This window comes from Quercus lobata, chromosome 9, assembly GCF_001633185.2.
Source record: "Quercus lobata isolate SW786 chromosome 9, ValleyOak3.0 Primary Assembly, whole genome shotgun sequence".
NCBI classification, from domain to species: domain Eukaryota; kingdom Viridiplantae; phylum Streptophyta; class Magnoliopsida; order Fagales; family Fagaceae; genus Quercus; species Quercus lobata.
Genome location: NC_044912.1, coordinates 9245331 through 9262528, shown reverse-complemented (window position 1 = coordinate 9262528; position 17198 = coordinate 9245331). Strand labels below are relative to the sequence as shown.

Genomic DNA, 17198 nt, shown 5'->3' with positions numbered 1-17198 from the left:
TCACGCCCGAGTGCCTTAAAAAAGAGAGTACACATGTTACTGAATATTTTTTAATTACATACATAAGTTTTTTTTTTTAGAACGAAAAACATAGGTAGAAGGGAAGACTTGAGTAACCAAAAGCATGAAAGAACAGGGAGAATAATAAAACCAATTAGAGTGTCTAGCGGGGGTTTTTTATTATTATTACAGTAATAAAGAAGTGGCTGCCAATTAGGGATTAAAGAAAAAGTAGAGAGCTAAGTAGAATAGAATATGAAGGCAACTGTTAACAACTTACAGGTGAAAGAACTCGTCTGGGCGAGTAGGGCAGTATTGCAGTGGATGTGGAGGCTGTGTCTGCCCAAGTCCATATATAGCCTAAGATGCTCGATTTATTTGATTTGAGATAAAGTGGATCAGATAATGAAATAAAGCTGCTGCTCTTGTTTCAAAAAATCTCGCCGATCTTCGTTGGGAAGCACCCCTGCACTCGGTCAAGCTTAGCACTGTGGGTGTTGGTTGATGGCACCGTACGAAGTGAGATGAATTTGCTCAGTCGAAGGAGGTGGGAAGTAATTGCAGGATTTATGAGGGGATGCTGGGAGTTGAGCAGGAGTTACGAGTAATTGCAGCACTATGAAATTTTCTAATTATTTACGAAAATCACACTAAACAACATTTTTTCTGTTTTTTAATCTTGAAAGCTGGTACATGGAGTTTTTTATTTTTATTTTTATTTTTTTTAATTTAATTTCAGTACCTTTTTAATTGAATTTTCTTTTTGTTTTATGAAGAAATTTTCATATCGCCTACTAACTAAACAAAAGGTAAAGGTTAAAATCTACTACTACTTACTATTGTGTATTTAAAATAAAAGGACACTTTCAGTTAAAAAAATATAAAAAATAAACTAAACTTTTTCTAAAATTAGTGTTTAGGGCCTATTTGGTTATGTTATTTAAACAATAATTTTTTCATTATTTAAACAACATAATACGTATTTTCACAATACTTTTTCATTTACATATATTTTCACAATACTTAAATAACGTTACTAGAACAACATTATCAAACTTAAACATCATATTTTAAGTAATATTATTTTGAGTAATATAACTCAAACACTCTTAACAAATACTTGTCTAGCATGTTTTTTTTGGAACAACAGTTTTCGATTTTTGGAATAGCCATGAAATTTGTAAAATTTAATTGGGTTATGTAAGCAAATATAGAGATGTCTATAATCTATTATACATCAAAGTAGGAGAATTAAAGATTGGAATGATGAAAAAAAACCATTTTACTGTCTAATAATAGAGACTAGAGAGAAAATAGAAAGAAAGAAAAAGGAGACTATTTTTTATATATTAATTAATAAATTATTAATTAGAACCAAAGCAATCCTCATATCATTATTTTTATTTTTAATAATTTGATAATTACATAGAACAGGGATATGAACCTTAAATGTTTTCATTAAGAACACTAAAATGTGCCGACCAATTTAGCTACTATTATAATATTATATGATTTTTAGTTTTATTTTGTTTCTTTTTTCATTTAAAATAAACTAATTCTATGATTCATATTAAATATTATAATTTAAAGGTGTTTTACATCATTTAAAATGACATTGACATAATACTTTGCAGTTAGTACAATATTTTGATTCATGAAATCAAATGTTAACCTTCAAAATTGAGCCCTGTACACTTCAGCAACAGAAAACTCAATACTGCCTAGTTTTCTAATTAGTTGATAGCATCCGTTTTTTAGGTTTCTCAAACGGCCCTTTGAAATACCCAATGGAAGCTTATCCAATGACAAAGTGAAACCTGATGACAAAACTTGCTGTCTCTAGCAAACCTTGCCTTATGACAAGTCAAATTTGGCTATTTTGTTAGCCCTATATGTGACGAAGGATAATAAATTAATTGATAATGGGACAGAAATTAACTAAAGCTTAAATGTATCAAAAAAACTAAAGCTTAAAAGCTCCAATGGGACATATGTGTCACTTTCCCATAATATTAATAGACAAAATCCATGTCCTATAATAATAATCCATGTCTTATATGTGAGGAAGTATACTTTGTTTTAGGTATATGCTCTATCTCTTACAAGTTGGTGGATCCATCAATTGTGGGTGCCACCAGCTGTGAAGGGGAAGAAACATACACTTGAAACAGGGTATGTTTTCCGAGATTAGAGTGTTAATGAATCTCTCTCTCAATTGTAATAATTATAGTTCACATATTGACAACTCTTTGTTTTTGTTTTTGTATTTTAACAAAATAAGTTATATAAAAAGTATGTGTATATAACAAAAGTCAATATTATAATTTTCAGGATAAATATGGCTATATGTAAAAAGAATAAATTACATTGTAAACTATTTTATGGGTGACATATTAAATCATATAATTTTGTTAAGTTTAAATCAAATCATGAACTTTTAAAATTATATCAATTTAAACTCTAGACTTCTAGACTTTTTGGACCACCAGAAAATTAAAAATAGTATTTCTGCTTAATTAGGCTGGGATCTACCTTATGCTTTGATTTCTTTAGGCTAGTCATGCAATGACAAGCTCAGCAAACCTTAGCAATACAGGGATGAGTGATGATGATAGACAATTTACTAGAGATGTGAATATGTGATGCATTACATGCATACGTGGGCAATCTATTAATGTTACCACATACTCCAAATCTGCATGGAGTCTGATCTGTTCGATGACATAAGGACTCTACGGCCTACGCCGAGATGTGGGTTTGATGACATGCAAATGGTGCAGTCCATGATATTGGGAAATGGGCTTTATCCAGATGCGTGTATGGAATATTGTTTTTGCGGGCCTTTCCTCCATGGGTTGTACAGGGCCTACAGGCATTGTAAAAAGGAAAAACTGTATCTCTTATCTCTTTTTTTCTTTCCTTTTTTTTTTTTTTTTGGTGGAAAGCGGGAGGTTTTATTTAAAGCACACTGCGTTCATACAACACCAACAACTGTGCCGGGGACACATAGTCGAGATTCCCCCAGGCCAGTCAAGTCCCTAACATATGATACATTAACAAAAGTGGGACATTCTCTATACACAATCATCAGATTCTGTTGGCGGGTCCCCCGCTTTGCTAGAGCATTTGCACAGCCATTTGCCTCACGATACACGTGTTGCACGTGTACCTCCCATTCCTGATCCAAGTGGTTCCTGCAATCACAAATCAAAGGTAGCATGTTAGTGGGATAATTCATATTTTTATTTGTTAGCCAGGTTATGACCACTTTAGAATCTAGCTCCAGCTGAAAGAGCTTCACACCCATATTCCATGCCAATGCCAGACCTTGTCTGACCGCAGCTAACTCAGCCATATTGTTTGTTGCGAGGCCCACATGAGCTGAGAATCCTACGATCCATCAGCCCTGGTGGTCACGTAAAACTCCCCCTGCTCTGGCCAGACCAAGGTTATCTAGGGCACAACCATCGGTGTTAAGTTTAGTATAGGGGTAGGGGGGCACTTGCTAACTAATAAGCTGAGGAACTAGGATCGAGGGACGTTTGGAGGTACTGGCGAGGAAATCAAATTCTGTCGTCGCTTGTACCGAGGGGTAGATAAGGCTATGTTGGGAGCGGGATTGGTTCTTGAATATTCTTTCATGACGAGTTAACCAAAGCTTCCAACAGGTGAAGGGGAAATAGACTTGCCATGGGGCGTGTTGGGGTAAGGAAGTCCTAACCATCGTAGCATTATATCGCAGCCAGTCTTGTAGCAACAGTTGGAAGAAGGACAGAGGCAGGATACCTGGGTATTGGTGCCAGACCTCTTTCGCCCAAGGACAGTCACGAAGAATGTGTATAGTTGTTTTTGGTGACTGGCATCTAGGGCAACGAGAGTCCACAGATGGACGTCCAAAAGATAGGTATGTTTTGGTAGGGAGTCGGTTGCACAGAGCCTTCCAGAGGAAAATTTGGATCTTTTTGGGGCAAGGGGAAGCTCATATCCAGTTCCAAAGGGCTTTGTTCCAAGGGGCTTGCTGGTGATTAAAAAGAAATTTTGACGCAGATTTGACGGAACACGTGCCCTTATTGTGGGGCCATAGAAAGGAGTCAGTAAGGCTAGCAAAGCGGGCCACCGGAATACCTAGAAGAAGGTCTTGGAGCTGGGGGGAGAGAGGGAGGTTAAGTGAGTCGAAAGACCAAGCCTGGTTTGACCATAGTGAGTTGACCCGACGGTCTTCCTCGTGGGGGAGGAGTGGACCCTCAATATAACTCTACAGGGAGCCATTAGGAAGCCAACGGTCTTTCCAAATTCGAATAGTCCATCCGTCTCCTACAACCCACTGCATACCGTCAAGAAGCAACTCGGCCCCTAGCGAGAGAGCGGTCCAAATATGGGATCCTCTTGATGTTTGGGGACTGGTAAACATGGTAACATGTGGAAAATATTTAGCTTTAAGGATCCGATATCTCTTATCTCTTTGATATGAGTAATTAAGGCCTATTTGGTAATAGTATTTAAACAACGAAATTTTTTGTTTAAATGCTACAATTTGTATTTTTACACTTTTTTACTTACATGTATTTTCATAAAACTTAAACAACATTACTAAAAATTTCTTACTAAATAGATCCTAAAGCTTTGTTTTTCTAGCAGGGATAAATAATAATAAAGAAACAACAAAAAGGTCGACTTGAGAACCCCCACCCTAAAAAAAGAAAGCTATAAAAAATTCTGCACCTATGAAAGCCCAAAATAGACTTTTGAGATGGCAAAATGTTAAAACTTGCTATATATTCATTTTGTGTCCCTTTGACATGATTAATTTTTCCAACTTATTTTTGCTACTATTCATGGCTCCCACTGCACTTTTTGGTACTATTCATGGGTTCTACTGTACTATTTTAAGCTAACTTTTACTTTTATCTACAGTACTTTTAACAAAAAGTGTTCAGTTTTAGCAAAATAAACGGATCCCAAACAAACTCTTAATGTTAAAAAATAAAAAATATCTCAAACCATGATTGGTGAAGTATAAAGTGTAACACAAAAAGTTATACCAATTATAGTTGGGTCCAAGTTAATTATACTAGGTATAACCTTAAGCAATGTTATACAAATTAATAACTTTTTTTTTTTTTTTAATTTTTTTGAGATTGTTTCAACCTATAACGTCTGCTCCTAATAATAATTCTTTATCATCAGACCAAGATACCAATCAGTTTTGGTGTAGACGGGGATCGAATTTCATATTTCTAATTATTCAACCATAAGAGACTTTATCAGTTGAGCTAACCATAAAAAATAAAAATAAAAACTTTTTATTAAATTAATACTTAGAAAATTCTACGTTGGAGTATATGCTACTTATGTTCTTAATACGCATGCCAAATTTGGTGTAAATATGATTTTATTTACTATTTGATCTATAAATTCATGTTTTATGCATAGTTTTGCAATTCATTTTTTTTTTTTTGAAATTTAAACATTTAATGGATGACATAGAAAATATGTAATTTGACTATATTGGATTTCCAAAATTTTAATCCATAACAATTTCTTAGCTAATATAATATTACTTAAAGTTGCAAAATTGTGTAATTTGAACCATAACAAATATTTTAACAAGTAGAGGATGATGACATTTCCATTACATGAGAAATCAAAACACAAGTCTATCCTAATAAGGGGGTAATTATTGAGTACTCTTAAAGTACCATAAATGTGTATTCTCTCATTTCACATAATTGTAGGTCTCATTAATTAAATTTTTGGTAGGATTTACAATTTATATGAGAGGAGGAAGTACATATTTATGATACTCCCGGAGTATTCAATAATTTTCCCCCAAGAAAGGGCATTTATAAATTATAACCAAACAAAATTCATTACAACAAAATTGTCTAAGCTGCATTAAAATAACCCAATATTGACATGTGGTCACTATCCACTATTGGGTTTGTCAAATAACTCAGTGAAATACTAAAATACACTCCAAACAATGCAAGGTTTTATTGAATACACAAATTTCTATGCTAGCCCACAAAATAAGAAAATTTCGAATGGCCAAGACCCATTCTGTCCCCACACACCTTGTAGTGTTAGTACTTATAACACGTAGATTCACAGGCAAAACATTTCCACCACTGTTGAAGTTCATGAAATGTTCTAAAATTTTGACCCTTATCATCACCTAGGAATTGACTCCTATTAACGATCAGATATGCTGAAGGAAGGAGATGCAGTGGTTCTAAACGGGAAACCTTTGCCACCAAACTTGGGCATAGACTCTTTATGGACTTCTGTTTTTTCGTTTATACCCCTTAAACCAACTTGTTTAACTTAATATATTAACCAAGTGATTACTTAGATCAATAATTTAGATCTAGGTTAAATACAAATAAATCATATCATGCAAAGCAGCAAGACTGCCAAACTTAATAATTTGCAAATGATGGAACCATTCGCAACAATATTTGCATAGTTATATAGCTCCTGGTAAAGTAATCAAGCAAACTTTTAGTCTTCAAAAAACACATATCTACCAGTGGTTAAACGTTTATCTTGGGTAGTTTTAACTTTTCATATAATTTTACCTTTACATATTCATCTATTTTAATTTAGATTTTTTTTTTAAAAAAAACTTTAATTTAGACATTTATAAGTAAACAATGAAATATTGATTCATGAATAATCCAAAAAAAAAAAAATCATCTATACATGTTTATCTTGTGTGGTCTACTATAATTTAGATGATTATAACTTAATAATGAAGTCTATAAACAAGGTAATTAAAACAATCATATTTCTACGATTCAAAAAGTTCTCATTTCTTTTTTCAAAAAAGGCCTTTTACATTTCCTTAGAATTTTAATTTTTTTTTTAAACCTTGACATACCACTAACCTAACCGCTTCATACATTAATTTTTTTTTTTTTAATGCTCATTATTACTTCTGTAAGAACACAATTTGGCTTCCAAGCCCAAAGGATGGATGAACTTAGGCCCAAAGAGCCCAATACAATGAATTTGTAGAGAGTGAGTTGAAAAACTGGACTTTAATGAGTCTAACAACAAGTAAAATAGATCAAGATGACAAGAAAATGAAGATAGACTAGTTTAATCTAAAGAAAATCGTCCTTGGCACAATCCGAGAAGATCAGTTCTTATATATTTATTCTCAGGTTTGATTACAAGTTCAATTCTTGATTGCTATAGTGTTTTTCTCTTAATTTCTCGATCTCCTCTCTTTAGGATCTTCTTTCTATTTTATACTATCTTCCTTCTTTTCTCTTTACCCTCCATGCATAGGGCAGATTGCTGGTATTGATCCTTGTCCCATCAACACCTTCCTGAAATCTCTGGTAGTAGCTGTAAGGCTGAAAATTACTATTCAAGTATTACCTTCACATTAATGTGGCCAGTTGGTTAGGTGCAGAGCATTTAATGCGGTGGTAGCAACTTTTTCTTTAGATATTTTAGGACTTCCCTCTATTCTGTATTTCTGTGATGCTTATCCATATCAATAGAATCTCCTGGAATGCTGCCCTGGATGGTAGACCACCATTTTGGACTTCGGCTTTGATTAGTCGAGGAGGTATTCATACTCGGATCGCTCTCATGGACCCTTATGATCAAAATTAACCTATTCACTTACCAATACAGATTTCTCTAATAATGTTCACCCCTCCTCGGATTACTTCATGTCCTCGAATTGGGCCCTAGGCCCAATATATTCTACTAGGCCTAACATCCCTACAACTTCCATTAAGATATTATAGATGTCTTAATTGATTGAAACCAAACTAGAGAAATACCTTTCATATTTCCTTGAAAATTAAGAAAGGGGAAAAAAAAACATTTGATATATCATTAATGTAACTACATCTGCAACTATTCAAGTCATCCATGATATATATTTCTTATTGATAACTATAAAAACTACAACTAGTAAGGGAACATACAAAGTAATCAAGAATAAATGATGGAAGAAAAAATGAAATGAAATCAAACGTCAATGGTAACCATTATTTGGAAAATAAAAAAGTGGCCAAGAGGAGTAAGAAATAAAATAGAAATGCCTATATAGAGGACATTCAAAACTTTATAGTGCAGTAAAATCAACCACTACATTCACTTAATTAAATCAATAATCAATGATTAAATATAATAACACAAAATTTAAATTTAACTAGGGAAATTATATTTCCCATCATAACTAAAAATGAGATGTTCTTTGGTAATTTAGAAATTTACTAGAAATAAAGTTAAAAAATTTTATAATCTCATTTTTTGACATTTCATTTAATCTTATACACACACACACACACCATGACTTAAAAAAAAAACTGATGAACAATTTTATCTCTTATTTAATGTCAATGTTATGCAAATTATCAATTAATAAATATATGATAATGGTAAGAAACCATATAAACAAAATTAAAAAAAAAAATGATATAATTATTTTTAAAAAAATTCTTTATAAAGTTTAGGGACTAAAATATTATTTTATCTAAAAATTATCACGCACAATACACAAGTATGTGACTAGTTATTAATAATTTCTTTAAAACACAGTTAACACGAGCCAATCCAATTTATGGTAAGTGGACTAAGAGCTAAAGAGTAAAGAGAACCGTGCTTCCCAAGACAGCCAATCAAATTTATGGTAAGTGTTTTCAGTTGAGTTTAATAATTTATGGTAAGCGGACTTAAGAGCGAAGGAGTAAAGAGAACCGTACTTCCCAAGAAAGAGTGACTATAAACAGATAAATGACAAGAAATATATATATATATATATATATATATATATATACTTGTATTATGTTCGTGCGATGTATGGTTTAATAAAAAATATTTTGATAATATAATTAAATTTAATAATAAATAAAATGAAAAAAGAATTAATTCAAAATTTAAGATTAAAAAATAAATTGTACATGTACACTTAAAAGAAATTTAATTTTTATTTCTTATTTTGATATTTAAATAATTTGTTTTAGTGTTGATTTCATTCAAATGGTTATAAGTTATATTAACCCTAAACCAGCATATGTATCCATATGTAACATTCTAAATTAATAATAAATAAAAATATAATACTCTAACTTAATGTAACATTCTAACTTACTAATAAATAAATATAACACCCTAACTTAAAATAATGTTTGTAATTGTATTGTGTTTTAACCTTTAAGAACACATATATTATATTTTTTATCATAAGAAAAACATAGATATTAATATTTCACATGAAAAAATAATGAATTCAATAATTGAAACGTTTGAAAACAAAATTAAGCCAAAACCTCAATTCATTAATGAAAAAATATCCAAAATTTTAAACTTAAAAAAAAAAAAAAAACAGAGTTAAGTAAAGATAGACTTACATAGAAATTTAGACGGATGGATTCTCTCGTATCCAATTTCATGTTTGACAACAACAAATTTTGCTTTTAATTAAAGAATATAGATTACATGGAACAAAGCACAAAACAAAAGCCATACCAATTAAATCCATTATAAAATATTGATGTCAACAACAAATAATCATGTAATAAGAAATTAAAAAATACAAATATATTGCTTGCTATATTGACTTCTAAAAAAAAACACTAAAATGTGTGATCAAACATAGAATTTCAGCCTATCTATAAAACTTGTTGATAAAAATCATATTATATATAATAAAAAGGCAACAAATACACAAAATCTATTCAATTTGACGAAAGAAAAAAAAAATTACTTGCAAGTTTGTAGGTAGGGTAGAGAGGAGAAAGGAAGAATATAACGAATAATTGTAAAGTACGTAGTAGAAATAATGAAACACCAAAAAACCATGTATATATATAGTAGGAATTTTAGGTTGTAAAGAAGATTATATAAACAAAAAAAAGTAGTTTAGGTGAAACTCAAATATATTTTTTTTAATTTTATTATTAAGAAAAAGTAATTTAGGTGAAACTCAAATGCAAGTTGTATCTTTTTTTTTTTTTTTTTCCTTTTACCCTTTTTTTTAAACTTATGATAAAAAAAGAGAGAAGTTTGGAACGTTTATCAGCTTCATCATCTCAAATGGACTTGATTAGGAAAAAGTTGATGATTAATGATAAATTGGAGTTTACGGTTGCCGAAGCTCGTGAATGGTGATAACGATTTTCCAAGTTCCAACTACTACAAACAGCAAATGTCCGAATGTTTGTACTTTTTTTTATTTTTTATTTTTTTTAAGTTTATTTAAAGCAACGTAAGGAAAAGAAAAAAAAGAAAAAAAAGAAGCAAATTCAATTTTTTTTCTTTTGTGTTTTTTTTTTATCTCTCTTTTTTATTTAAATTCTATCTTTAGTTAATTCTATTCTATTGATTTTAGGTTTTGTTGATAACATTTTAGATAGACACAACTGTTATAGTTGTAAATCAAATACTACCTTCTTTCATTACTTAATTTGTCATATTTATCCAAAAAATATGTATATATCTATCCTTAAAATCTAAAAATTTATTAAAATTTATGCAATTTGGTGAAGTCACGTGACGCAACCATGACGTTTAAATCCAACTTTTATTATATATATAATATGATTTTTTTTGAGAAACAAACACACATACAAGGGAGAGGGAAATAAGTTCTAATACAAATGCATACCACAACTCCACTCAAAAGTCACGGTAACTTTTAAAGGAGAGTGAGACAAGTTATACTATACTAAATGACAAAAAATAGATTCACCAAGACAGAGCGAGAAATTATAGATAGTAAAAACTCTGAGGCCACACTATTGGCCACAACTCACCATATGGCAAGTCGTGGTCTTTTATAGATTAATACGGCACTACAGTATCAACAATTTCATCTTGAACTGTGGCCAACAAAAAACGGGACAGATCATCAAAAATTTAAGCAAACCTGCAATGTCACCAGACTTGTTCTAAGTCTGTTGCAGAGAACAAATTTAAATTTAGTACTGTGGCACTGAAATTTTTAGTCAAATGAAAACTTTGTCGAAGAAAACTGTCAGAAATTGTGTAATGGGGGATATAAAAAGAAAGGGATCATTTCACTCCAACTCCAAACCCCAGCAGCGTTTTTTAACTTCGCAGCGACAGCGGCCTCGCCACACGCCTCCTCCTCCAGAGTTTTTTGTTATTATTTATTTTATTTACTCTCTGATATATTCTTACTTATTTGTTCATGGCTGAACACATCACATCATTTACATGTTTTTGGGAGTACTTGAAAAGGGCCAATGGCCTTTTGACCGAGTCTTTTCTCACCCCTAAAAACAAGCAAAAGGCTGGAGAGTGAGGTTACATTATTAATCTTGTATGTCCTATATTGTTAGGATACCAACAGCTGGTGTATGCTTGTGATAGTGCAGATAGCTTTACTGTGTGTATCTTGTAACCTGTAGCTACAGTAATCAAGCATGTGCTGTTACTGTAATTGAGCATGTGCTTAATATGCTTTTAGAGATGAGGTAGTTAAGGGTAGTTAAGTCTGTATGGCTGGTATAGTTTGTAGATTCTGTCAGATGCTAGTATAAAAGAGCACTGAATTGTAAAGAGGCATTTCATTTAATGAATAAGCTGATTTATGTGTTCTGCAGCATTAATCACCCAGGGGTCTAACTTTTCTCATTTTATACATTTGTGTGTTTGAGTGACTTTAGGGTTACTTAGGGGACCTGATTTTGTACATTTTGTGTGTTGGAATGACTTTAATATAGGCTTCTTTAATGCCTTACCTCCTTTGTTTTTGGATTGTAGTACAGTTTGGTCTTTATATCTCTAACAGATTCTGTATATGCCAAGTTATCCACCAATTGCGAAGCATGCAAGTGAAATAAGAAATAAGAGTGGTGTGTAGTGTGTGCAGCAAAGTGGTGTGTAGCAAAGTGTGTGTAATAAAAGCAATAAAACTTCTATTTTATTGAGAATTTGTCTATGTATATTTGAGTGTAATGAAACTTATTACAAAGTATTTAATAAGATATTTTCTTGCTGAGTGTAAAATTTATTGTTTTGACTAAACTTTTGCAGCCAAGAAACTCAACAAAGCTCTCTTTCTTTCTCCAAAAAAAAAAAGAAACTCAACAAAGGAAGGAGTAAGGCCGTCTAGTAGTGAAAATTTCAGCCTTTCAGGACCAAATCCCAGAGTTGATATTAACTGGTAAGACCATTAACCAATTCTTCACTAACAGTGTGTAATCAACTGCTAAGGAATTTCATTCAGCCCATAACAAACTAAAGAGAAATTCCAATGCATCCAAACTCCAAAGTATAAGAGATGTTCACAGTATTTCATTAACGAATCCAAAATAGTGTATATACATTGTTCATAGTTTCATTTTTCAGAACATGCAACGTGCAGTGTTAGGATAATGCTTGATTTTAATGCACCAAACAGGCTTTTCTGTTGACTCAAAAAAAAAAAAAAAAAACCGACTTTTCTGTATTGTCACAGCCTAGTGGTTTACGTGCACCTCCCCAAACATATTATTTACTGTTTTTGCTTTTAGTGACTCACAATTATAAATTAAGATGAAAACATACACACAGAATAATATCAGCTAACAGAAAGATATATTTACTAGTAGTGAGATAACTAGCAATGTGGATAAAGTTATATTTATTTTCTATATTCCACTCTACCATCTTTTATACCAAACACACATGATAGAAAACTAAAATTTTTTCTGACCTCATACTTTTCCATCAATTAACATTTTCCATCTTTCTAAGTTCTAACCAAATAAAGCTTTTTTTTTTTTTCCTTCTTTTATGAACTTTTAAGATAGAGTTTCTTGATATAATTGTTTGTATTTGGCATAATAAAAGCAAAGTGAAACATACTAAAAATACTATAAGTTTCACTATATAAGTACTACAAATTGATGTGGCAATGAATGAGATTGATAAATTTCAATAACTTAATAAATGAATATTTTAATTACTTTTTTTTGGGGTTATTGGTGACACAAATTTGTAAAATTTATGTTGTAAATTTTGTAATACCTCTATTACTCTTGTTAAGTGCACCACTATTACTACCAACCAACTAATGATTTATCATCTCATCATCAAGTCGTGAAATGAGTTGTGTCACTAGACTTATTATTTGGCCTAACAAGCACAACAGTCTTCTCTCTCTCTCTCTCTCTTTGGATTTCTCTCTAGATTCCCCTCTCTTTGTTTGTCCCCTGAAAGTCAACTTCTTGAATAAAAAGTTGGGCATTTTTTGTTGGGTTGATGTTAAATTCTGGTGCACTCTTATACCTCACTGGAATTTTGTCCCATCAAAAAATGATGTGCGTACAAGTCCCATAAAATAGTTCGGTTATATCAGATGCATCTCAAAGGTGTTTTTTATTGTGTAATGTAATTTGTTTTTTCCTAACTAGTTGATATGTATATGGCTTCTGTTCTTGAATTTTTATTTATTAACAAGCAACCTTCACTAAATATTTTTACTATTTTACAATATCCTTGTAGGAACGATGTAAATTATAGAAGATTGGTTATTGCCTGTTTGGTTAATGGAGTGTATATTCTTGAAAGTGACCGCCAGCAGAACCGTGATGAAATTGAGGCTCTTGCAACACCTTGGTGGGAATCCTTCCATTTCCAACTACATCACAAGCTCGTAGACAATAATGATTCCATATTCGGTGCCATTTATGAATACAAATACCCTAATCCTGCTCCAAGCTTTCCACAATATGTTAAATTGCCTTCCGAGGAACACCCATGAAAAAGGAGACAGTGTTACGTGACGGCAAATTAAACTTCAAGTGCTTCTATAACAAACTTCACAAGAGTTCCAGCTTTCAACTTGCAATGGATTGTGTTCTGGTTACTATGTCTGGAGGTGCAAGGGTGTGGTTAGCTGGACATTCTCCGGGGTCAGCTATGGCATTGCTTGCAGGAAAGAACATGGCCAAGATGGGTTACTTTCTTGAAACTTATCTTTTTAATCCTCCATTCTTATATTTCCCCATGGAGGCAGCTATCAAGGATACAATAGTTAAGTTTGTTATCCGCTGTGCAGGTAGTGTTGTCAGTGCAGGCCTGAGTCGTGATGTAAATGGTTGCCAACATCATGAGACTGAAGATCATGAATCTTTTAATGTTCCGCTATCTTCCTGGATTCCTTACCTTTTTGTGAATCCACATTATCCTATTTGTTCAGAATATATTGGATATTTTGAACAGAGGAAGAAGATGAGGGCAAAAATACTTGGAGGAGTTGATAGGTTTTTAACAAAGAGTTGCATGGATTCAGGCTCAGAACCACTGAATCTCATTCCTTCAGCAGATCTGACTATCAATAGGTGTCAATTGACTGAATTCCAAGGACCCTTTTGTAAGTATAAAAAATTTAAAAGAGCTCATGGAATTCAACAATGGTGGAATTATGTTCCCTATGATTCTCTGCGTTATGAGTACAACACTACAAACTATGTTGAATGAAGCAGCTACTGTGTAAACAGGCCCAAAAGAGTTGTCAATGCAGCAGTCCAGACTCGAAATATGAGAGGGAAGAATGGGAGAAAGTATCTCATTAGACCAATGTTTCAATGACACGTGGGTTCCATGTGTTCAATGACATGTGGGTCCTACATGCATGAAACCCACATGTCCTTGAGACATTGATCTCATGAGACTGTCTCATACAAGATTTTTTATAGAATGGATATCGACGTGTTACCGATAAGAGCTGAAGATAATCCAGCTGTCCACAACAGCTGCTGATGTTAATCCAGTTGTCTAGAGCAGTTGTGATAATCTCCAAGACGAATTACAAATTGTAGATAGGATCTACTAAAGATAGGATAAGATGAAGTTGTTTGTAATTCAAACTCTTTTATATTTTGAATCTTTGTATTTGTACAATCCTATATAAATGAAAAGTCCTAAGCCGAATTGGTAAGGCTGAAAATATTCTAGAATATTATTGTGTTTATATGGTATCAAAGCTTCTATGACTCACCACCGAGCGCGTTGGTCAACTGGTAAGAGGTTGTCCTAGCTTAACTAAGGTCTCGTGTTCGAGCCTTGGGCATACAGCTGCGTTAAAACTCGGTTGGGAGAGCTTTGTCGCCCTTGTGGTCCTACCCGGCTCGAATTCGGATTTAGTCAGAGCCCCTGTGGTTCCGGATACCAGGTGGTTTAACCAAAAAAAAAAAAAAAAGCTTCTGTGACTCACGTCATTTTTATAGCTTTTTCGTCTTACTCAGCCTCCATTGTCAACACCACTGCCCCTCTCACATGAGGTCTATTTTATACATATATATATATATATATATATTGATTGATGTTAGAAATGTATTCACAAAAACACCCCTAATAGAATGAATCTTTATCTATCACTCTTATTATCAATAAATAAATAAATAATAGTAATTTAATAATTCGGATAAACTCAATGCGAGCATAGTAAGTCTCATAATGGAGAAAATCTTACTTCAATCACTCATCCTCTCTCTCTCTCTCTCTCATATGAATTGGTATGCTTAACAATATATAAAATAAAAAAAATATATTATTAATTAATATACATATTCTCACATTATATCCTAATTTTTCAAAAATTGTTATTTCACCGTGTTATACCCGTACTCGTGTTCATTTCCATGCTTCCTAGTGCTTAAAGAACTAAAAATAAATTGTAAATTATTGTAATGACAACTCAGATTTTTCTTTCATAACCTTGTAAGCTCCTTTAACCTTAGAAATCTTTATCAATACAGGTGATATATTTAGATCGATTGAAATCTATGAGGAGGAGGAAATTCTAACTTGGCAAGAACAAACAACACCAACCCCCAACCCCCCCACCCCACCCCACCCCCACAAAAGACCCACATTCGGGTCAGACAAAAGCTTTACCAAGACCCATTCTTCCCCCACAGACTTTGTCTGTATTGGGTAGTCTTTTGGGCCTGTTTACACACTAATTAGCTGCTACATTCAACACCGTTTGTAGTGTTGTAGTTATAACGCATAGATTCATAGGGAAAAGGATTCCACCACTGTTGAAGACTATGAGCTCTTTTAAACTTTTTATAAGCATCAACAACACCTTCAATATTTGGGAATTGAACCTTATTAATGGTCAGATCTGCTGAAGGAAGGAGATGCAGTGGTTCTGAACCTGAATCCTTTCCCAACACACTTAAGCATAGATTCCACGTGGAGTTCTTTGTTGCGACCATCTCAAATTCTTCAACTCCGTTATCCTCCATCTTCTTCCTGTGTTCAAAATATCCAACATATTTTGAACAAATAGGATCATCTGGGTTCACAAAAAGGTAAGGAAGCCAGGGAGATAGCACCGCAAAAGGGTCATCAGCTTGGCCACCATTTACAACAAAGTTAAGACCCGCGAGTCCTGTCTTGAAAACACTGGTTGCCAAGTGGATTCCAAACTTCACTCGTTCATCTTTGATCACACTTTCTAAGAGGGCCGAGAAGAATGGAGGATTGAAAAGATAAGTTTCAATTAAATGACCCTCCTTGGCCATTTCCTTTCCCGCAAGCAGTGCCATAGCTGACCCCAGAGAATGTCCAGCTAACCACACGCTGGATTCACCTTTAGACTTAACTGTTTTGCGAAGAAACTCAACTGCTTGTTGAAAGCGGGAACTCTGGTGAAGTTCGTTAAAGAAGCACTGGAAGTTTAACTTGAAGTCTTGTGACCATGTGCGTCGTTTGAGGAGTGTACCCCGAATGGCAATAACATAGTGCGGGATGTTTCGAGAAGAAGAAGAAGAAGAAGAAGGTGGGTATTTGTATTCATAAATGGCACCGAATATGGATAAGTCGTTATTGTCTATGAGTTTTTGACTTAATTGGAATGGAAGGACTCCCACCAAGGTGGAGCAAGAGCTTGAGATTCTTGGCGGTTCTTCTGGCGGTCACGTTCAAGAATGTACACTCCTTCAACTAAGCTGGCAACAACCGATCTTCGGTAATGTTTGTCGCTCCTGCAAGGAGATTGACAGATTGTATAGTACGTAGTAGAAATCTAAGGTGAAGTTAATTTACTTATTAATAAGTAGAATTTTTCAATAAAAGAAGAGACGCCACATATCAACTAAGTAGGGAAAGAAATAAAATTACATTAGACCATTACAAACACCTTTGAGATGCATCTGGTATAACCAATCTATGCATATGGTATAATATGAATACACCAGAATTTAAGATCAAGC

At 33.1% G+C, this 17198-nt stretch overlaps 2 protein-coding genes across 2 annotated transcripts; one reads left to right on the top strand and one right to left on the bottom strand.

The window, feature by feature from the left end:
• The first annotated feature begins 13731 nt into the window (after nucleotides 1-13731).
• LOC115961167 (GDSL esterase/lipase At4g10955-like) lies at nucleotides 13732-14454 on the top strand. The gene has a single exon (XM_031080197.1). It carries the CDS (start codon nucleotides 13732-13734, stop codon nucleotides 14452-14454), a length of 723 nt encoding a protein of 240 aa, XP_030936057.1.
• Nucleotides 14455-15941: 1487 nt separating this feature from the next.
• Nucleotides 15942-16532, bottom strand: LOC115961166 (GDSL esterase/lipase At4g10955-like). The gene has a single exon (XM_031080196.1). The coding sequence runs from the start codon at nucleotides 16530-16532 to the stop codon at nucleotides 15942-15944; it is 591 nt and encodes a 196-aa protein (XP_030936056.1).
• Nucleotides 16533-17198: the final 666 nt, after the last annotated feature.

What these genes read in the sequence shown, in the direction of transcription:
- LOC115961167 (XM_031080197.1), top strand. Translation starts at nt 13,732, where the DNA reads ATGAAAAAGGAGACAGTGTTACGTGACGGCAAATTAAACTTCAAGTGC.
- LOC115961166 (XM_031080196.1), bottom strand. Translation starts at nt 16,532, where the DNA reads ATGGCACTGCTTGCGGGAAAGGAAATGGCCAAGGAGGGTCATTTAATT.